Genomic DNA, 7,396 nt, shown 5'->3' on the forward strand with positions numbered 1-7,396 from the left:
CTAAAATAAAACACTGATTTAGTGAGAGCATAATAGCAGAGGTTGGGTTCTGCAGAAGAGCTTCAACTCTTTTGAAATAAGAGTTTTGTTTTGTTTAAGAAAAGCATAAAATTGGCAAGCATTTTTGGAAATTTTATCCTAATCATACAGGCAGGTAACTTGCTCACATTTTTAGTATTTGTTTACATTCCACTGTAGTGCCACAGAAATCTAAGACTAAAAAGTCTAAACAGGAACTGTAATGCAATCTAAAATAAGGGAAAATAAAAATATATTCCATGCAGTAAGGTTTCATTTTTTTGCAAACTCTTTAGCTTTACTTTTTTCTCCAGTTCTAGAATGGTTAAATGTTTCTGTGACATAACCTAGCAAATTCTGACTACATCCTGGTAAAATATAACTTGGTTTTAAGAATGCAGGCAAATTCTGTGTTTACCAGTGATTTGACTGTCTCAAATTCAATAGTAGACCTGTATAAGTAATGCTGTCATTGCAGTCAAAGTATAATCAACTGAATGTATTGCTATGTAAAATGGAAAAATACAAATCTAAATATGAAATTGAAAAATATTACTTTAATACGGAAAACTTTTTATTTTATATGCTATATTCTAGTTGTAGTGGAATATTAGGCATACTATACTACCTGACATACTGCAGTCATTTTATAAGACTTAGGAACAATCATGTGATGAAACATCCAAAATCCAGCGTATTTTAATAAAATAAAAGGCTACAAAATAAGGGAATGAGGTTTTTTTGGCAGTTTTAATAAAGATCCTAATTTAGAAACTGTGTCAAACATTAGTTTGTGCTCATAATGCAACTAGAAGATTATTACTGCATTTCATTTATAGAAGGGCTCGGCCATTGAGTATTCCAGTTCTTCCTTGGTTTTTTTTCCCTTTAGAAGAGGGTATTATACACATAAAAATAACTTCTTGTCTCTTGAAGAGCACTCAGATGGTGTGTCATGACTGTGGCTCCAGTGGAATATGGCAGTGATGCTACGATCTGAATCTTCATTGCATCTAGGCTGGTCAGTGTTCACTTTTGGAAATAGTGAGCTTTGACAGTAAGTTGCTGCTGTTATTTCTTACCTGAGAAGTTTTGTGCCCAAAATTATCTGCATATGCTAACACAATATTTAAGAATAGCATTCTGACTCTTTTTCAACCATTGGCACTGTCTACTATTCCAGTGTGCTATTATGTAAAGAAATTAGAAAATGTGTCTTCATTAGCTAAAATAGTAGATGACAAATGAAAAGCTAGTTAAAAAAGTCTCAGGTATTAAATGCAGTTTTGGTCCTTACTGCATTATCAAAGAGGATGGAGTAGACCTTGGAATTCTGCATTAATGGCAAGGGGACAAGGTTGATCAGAAAACAACTTGTGTATGAGGAAAGATGAAATACACTTGTTTGTCTGATAGTGATGTGGAGGAGGCAAACAGAGAAGAGCTGGTCACCATTGTTCCCAGTGTAAGAATTACAAGCAACCAAGGCCCATGGTAATAAATGGAGTGTTACGTCGGACACAATTAAGTAATGGAACTCATTACCACAGAATTCTGTAAGTCTAAGAGGCATTAGAAAAACTAATGAAGACCTATGGAAATCACTTTTCATGAAACAGTAGTCCAGTTTCAAATTTTGCTTTGGGTAGATCCTAAATCCTGGTTACTGAAATCTAGGAGGATATACTGGAGAAGGGATTGTTCAGTACCTGTTCTGTTTTAATAATCTGTCCTCAAACATTGCTGAAGGTCACTCAATGAGACAGGCTACTGAGCCCCATGAAATTTTGGGTCCACCTATAAGTAATGATCTGATGTAAAAAAAGTGTTCAGTGTATGTGGTGGTATGAAAATGAGTCTTCCAGAATTGAAATCTTTGTGTTGTACTGAATACCTGGGCACCTTTGCTTATAGAGACTATAAAGCAGCAGTATTTTAATACTACCTAGAAAGTAAATGAGTTTCTCCAGCTGAAATATGAGCTAAAAATGTATGAAATTTATGATAGAGATAACTCTTTAAAACATGTAATTTTTTTTCATAACTGAGAAATAGTTTTTTCCTGTTTAGCATTTATAGGTGCATTGCATCCACTGTTCTAGATAATGATAGTTCTGTCAGTTGTTGGGTTTTTTTTCTTGGAGTTAATTTCAAATTTTGACTGCCTCTAAATCGAATAGTATTGACAGAAAACTTAATGCATAGGTTACCTTCAGATGGCAGGGTATTAGTCATTGAATGTTCTGTTGTGGAATCCAAACTGATCTGCTATCACACAGGTGAAATATCTGTACTGTTCAACTCTGGGAGTATTTCATAAATAAATTACTAAAATATTGCTGGGAAATGTACATGGTGTATTTATGAATACAACTTTCACAATAGCTGAAGTGCTTTAAAAGGAAAATTACTTACTACACAGATAATTTTAGTGTTTATTCATGTATTATATATGGAGTGTAGTTTTGTTGCTACCCTGCAGTTGGTTGTGGAGAACACATTGCTACTGAAGAGTTTGGCTTAGAACTGTAGAATAGTAAAAACTGGAAAGGACCGTGGAGGTCATCTGATCCAGTCCCCTGCTCAGAGGAAGACCAAATTAGATGAGGTTGCTCAGGGCTACATACACTTGACTGTTGCATATCCTTAGGAAGAGAGGTTCCTCTCTGAGCCACAGCAGTGATTGAAGTGATTGACGACCCTCACAATGGAAAAAAAGTTGCCTTGTATCTAATCAGAATATCCCATGTTGCAATTTGCATTCCCTTTTTGAAATTTACCTTTTCATCTCATACCCCAAGCTCCACACAGACACTCTCCCATTAGGTAGCTGCAGACAGCAGTAAGGTCCCCTTTAGCTTCTCTTCTCTGGGCTGGACAAACCCAGCACTTGGAGGCTCTCTTCGTGTGCCACGTGCTCTAGCTCTCTAATCATCTTGGTGACATTTGCTGGACTCATCCGAATATTTCATTGTTTTTCTTGTACTGGAGAGCCCAATAATAGTCACAGTGCTCCAGATATGGTCTCTCAAACCCTGAACAGTGGGGAACAATCACTTTCCTTGACCTGCTGGCTGTGCAGAGTTACAGTTAAAAGACCAGCTTCTACCTTAGGAGTGAGTCTGATTGACAGTAGTGCTTAGAAAAGGTCTGACAAACTTGGGTTCTTGTAAACTGTCAAACTTGATGTATTTTTCATGAATAGGTTTAAATATTATGGTTCAAAGATAGTATTTATTGTATTAAGCTAGTTTTAAAATTATTTTCATAAAGTATCAGCAGTCCCAATATACAGAGTGCTGTTGCTGGTAATAAGTTTTCTGTTTCCTGATAATTAGATGGAAATTTCTTATCTGATAAATCCTTTCTATATGTTGGTTCAGAGTATAATCACTTGCTTGTTGTAATTGCTACTAAGTGAAGAGCTCAATAAAGTTTTTCTATTATCTGCTATAATGCCTGGCACAGATCTGTTTTAGATTGGAGACTTACTGACCATAGCAGATCTAAGGAAGGATGAAGAAATGAGGGCAGAGCAGAGGCAAGTGAGAAAGTACTCTGGGATGTGGTTAGTGACAACTTACCTAATTACCCTACTTGGAAAGCTGAGTCTTGTCAGGTCTGCAGTAGTGATAAAATCTGGGTAAATGAATTATCTCGTGGGAAGCTGCCCTTTCATTGACCCTCATATATATTTCAAGTAAAAGAAACACTTCTATCTCTGTATGGAAAATTTTTATCTAAAATTTTAAATATTCTGCATGTTTGGTTTTTTTTTCCAGAATACCCATCTCTTCCTTTTCTCAAGACAATATTTACGAAGTCCAGCCTCCAAGAGCTGATAGGAAATCAACAGAGATTTTTCATGCACATATTCAAGCTGGAAGAGGAAACATGCAGCCCCTGGGAAAGGATGACTTCCTCATGTACAGAGAGTACATTCGAAACAGATACATGTAAAAACAAGCTGGATTCTCCTGCTAAGTCTACTGTACTGATAGGTCATAAAAATAATTTTTGAAAGGAAATCTAGTTTTGTTATCTTGCAGTAATAAATTTATTATCTAACGTTTCTATTTAATATTCTTTACTATTATCCATTTACAGTATTGTGCTTTACAGGAAACAAAGTGATTTAATATTTGCTCTTCAGCTCAAAGAGGAAGTATATCTTAAGAGACTAAGTTGAATAATCAGAGCACCTACAGTCACTGAAGAGTATGTCACAATTTATGGCAAAGAAAATATGCATCTTTATGTTTTTATAGTTAATTTCTTACATTGTTATGTTTGCTAGTAAAGCTGACATGATTTGAACATGTCTCAGAATAGTTTTCTTCATCTTTGTTTTATGACAGCGAACAATCTTTTTTACAGCAGAATGTTTTCTGATATTTCTGGAGATTTTTAGCAAACTGAGTGCTAAAATGACTGCTCGTAACTTGCTGCTTTCTTAAACAAAAGTGAAAAATATGTGACATATCAAAATTTACATCAAGGCTAACAACTTATATCAAAATTTACATCAAGGCTAACAAACTTTGTCACCCTAATTTGTGTCAAAACTAATCTCACTGGTGCTAGTAGATACAGAAATCTGTGCCACATGCAGGGTGAAAATGGCTTGTGACTAATTGTCATGGGCTTCTAGTAGGAATCTGAGGTGAATCACTTACTGACTGTCTGCAAATGAAGGAATGCTCTACACTTTACTGGGTTTAGACTCTTAGAGGATGCAAACCTATCCTGTCATTTTTCTGTATGGCATTATCCTTTTTGCAGCATACTCTTTCCATCCTTGTATTTGTGCTCCTGTGAGATGCTTTCAGGTTCAAACCTACAGCCTCCCAGGGAATCTCTATTGGTAAGTGACAAACAGAACTGGATCAGCTGGGATGGGCATGCAAGAGGAAGCAGTAGTTTGGTTAGGCAAGACTAAATATCATGTCTAGTGCTAGGTGAGGAGTGGAGATGCAGCAGGTATCTGAAATATGTTGTTTAATTTGGGTTTGTGTTTAAAACATTTCTTAAATTAAAAAAAACCACAACCCAACACTATTATTTGCAATTACAAGCTACAATTCACAACACAGCTTTCTAGCCCTTTGCCTTGAAGGATACTGACAGTATCAGCAGCATCCTTGACAAACCATGTTACTCCACAAGCTTATACAGACCGTATTTCAGAATTTTCTGGAATAACTGTTTTAGGGATGTCAGCATGTACTAGATGTAGAGAACATGTTTGAGTTCATAGTAAATTGCTTGCAGGCAGCTACTGCTGACTCTTGGCTGCATGCTGCAAACATATTCTGAGTATGTTTGAACATGCGATGCAGTAAGTTGCACTTTTGTCAGTACTTCAATGTAATAAAGGGTGCAGTGGGTAAAGAGAAGAGATAGAAGTTTCTTGTGATAGAAGTTTGTGTGTTTCGGGGAGTGACTTGTTTGCAGTCGGTGAGATAACACAGTACCTCAAGCTACCAAACACTTTGGTGTCCATTTTCTTTTGCTAATTGATTAATATTACTTTGAGAGAAACAGATGTATTTTAGCAGATGCAAGAATGAAATACCAGTTTAGATAATACTTCATTGCAACTGTTAACATTTTTCTCCCCAAAACCCCCCTGTACTGAGTTCTTTTGTCCAATGTGAAAAATAACTTGAAGGAATAAATTCTTGCTTTAGAAAAATGTACAGCTGGAATGCTTATCCTAATGAGGCAAATACATGATTTTCCTTCTGCACTTAAACTATTGCAAAGAATGTTTTCTACACTATCACAATCCTTTTACTTTTGTTGTTCATAGATACAGGTGATTCATAAAAGCTGCCCTTGAAAGTGTACCACTTAACCACAGATAAGGCAAAAGATGATGCTTCCTTTTTCAACATCTAATGTTGCAAAATATAGGAATTGTGGTGATTTTACAGCTCTAAGAGAAATTTATGTTCAGCCTGCAGCAATTCAAACACTCCTCAGGATAAGGGGATTAAAGAGGTTTGTTTTTACAGTTCTGAGATGAATGACATTTCAGTCCATCTCTGTAATATAATGCCAGGCCTTCAGTGTCTCTAAGTGTGTGCCATGACAGTCCTGTTGTGGTGTCCCCTTGAACTTTTTAGTATGTATAACTGCTGCTTGTTTTTTCTAACTGCTTATAGGCATTTAAGCCATGTGCATTACTTCATATGCTTGGGTATTCAGGTGACAGCTTGTATGATCTACCATCAGTGTACTCTTAGCAGTGGCTAAGAATACTTCAGGCTACTAAAGTCAACTGTTTACTAGGTTTGTTTTAAAAAGATACAGCACACAAACTAAGACTCACAGTTTAATACTCCCTGAATTATTAATTTCAATAGTCCGAATAGATCTCCTGCTTAATGTATGTAAAGGGTTAATTCTAAAAGAAAATACATTCTTCACCTATCTAACAGTTTCAGTTGTACAAAGGACTCCAGAGATGCTGCCTCTGCGTCTACCTACTTTATCCTGTTCTTGTGATAAGGTTTAGTTCTCAACTGTTAGACATTCTGAATATGCATATATTTCACTTTCAGGTGCTGAGGAAAAAGTGTGTAAAATAAACATAAAAAGAATGGGCTGTGTTGGCTCTGAAGACTAACATGGTGCTCTTTTTGACTCTTAAGTGCTAATGATCATCTATATGGACAAATAAAGGATTTAGGAGAAACATGGAAATGTGTTGGTTTTCCTACAAAATATAGTTTGTTTCAGTGTCTTTGAAGGTTACACTGAAACACAATACAAAAATTTACACCTGGAGAATTATGACTTTGGAATCTTTTCTTGTGGATTCGGGAGGTACAGACATCACATCAGGGCTCCGTCATTTCTGCGTCAGCAGTTCTTTGATGCCAGTCCAACAGCTCTAAGCTCTGTTCTGTGACCCTCTTCAGACTGATACTTGTGCCCCTAGGAGCAGTTGTTCCCCAACACTTTCACTGGTAGTTTCCCCTCCTCCTACTTGCAAAGCCCACTGACTTTTTGTTCTCTCACTCTCAGTCCTTTCCAGAAAGACTTAGATGTGATGCTGAAATAGGATCCTTTTAATGTGCGCACAGCTGCAGCTACCAGAGGGGAGAAAGTGAAAGAGCTGTACGTAGTTCTGTGGCAACTCTTTGTTTTGGTGTGGAGTTTTTGAGATTTTTGCACAGGATCACAGGAAGGTTCTGCTGCCTTTCACAGACTCAGGCCAGCCTTCACTTGTATAAACTCCAAAGCATGTGACCTGTCAAATAGTCATGTTCTACAGTAAGAGAAAATACCAGCTTCACTCAGGAGATGATTTCATTCTTCACAGGAGTTTCACCCTGTCAGTACTCCCTGAATAATTACACATACGAGTAGA

The 7,396-nt window shown here is 36.6% G+C and overlaps 1 protein-coding gene across 1 annotated transcript in view; it reads left to right on the forward strand.

Annotated features, from left to right (window-relative positions):
• The window catches only part of FIG4 (FIG4 phosphoinositide 5-phosphatase), a gene marked incomplete at its 5' end in the record, with an annotated part of 65,578 nt that extends 59,260 nt beyond the window's left edge, over positions 1-6,318 (forward strand). The window contains one exon of the mRNA XM_026844192.1: positions 3,800-6,318. Coding sequence (XP_026699993.1) covers positions 3,800-3,801 — 2 coding nt within the window. The remainder of the gene's footprint in view (positions 1-3,799) is intronic.
• Between the last annotated feature and the right edge of the window lie 1,078 nt (positions 6,319-7,396).

Source organism: Athene cunicularia (genome assembly GCF_003259725.1).
Source record: "Athene cunicularia isolate RWA chromosome 3 unlocalized genomic scaffold, athCun1 chr3_part1, whole genome shotgun sequence".
NCBI lineage: Eukaryota > Metazoa > Chordata > Aves > Strigiformes > Strigidae > Athene > Athene cunicularia.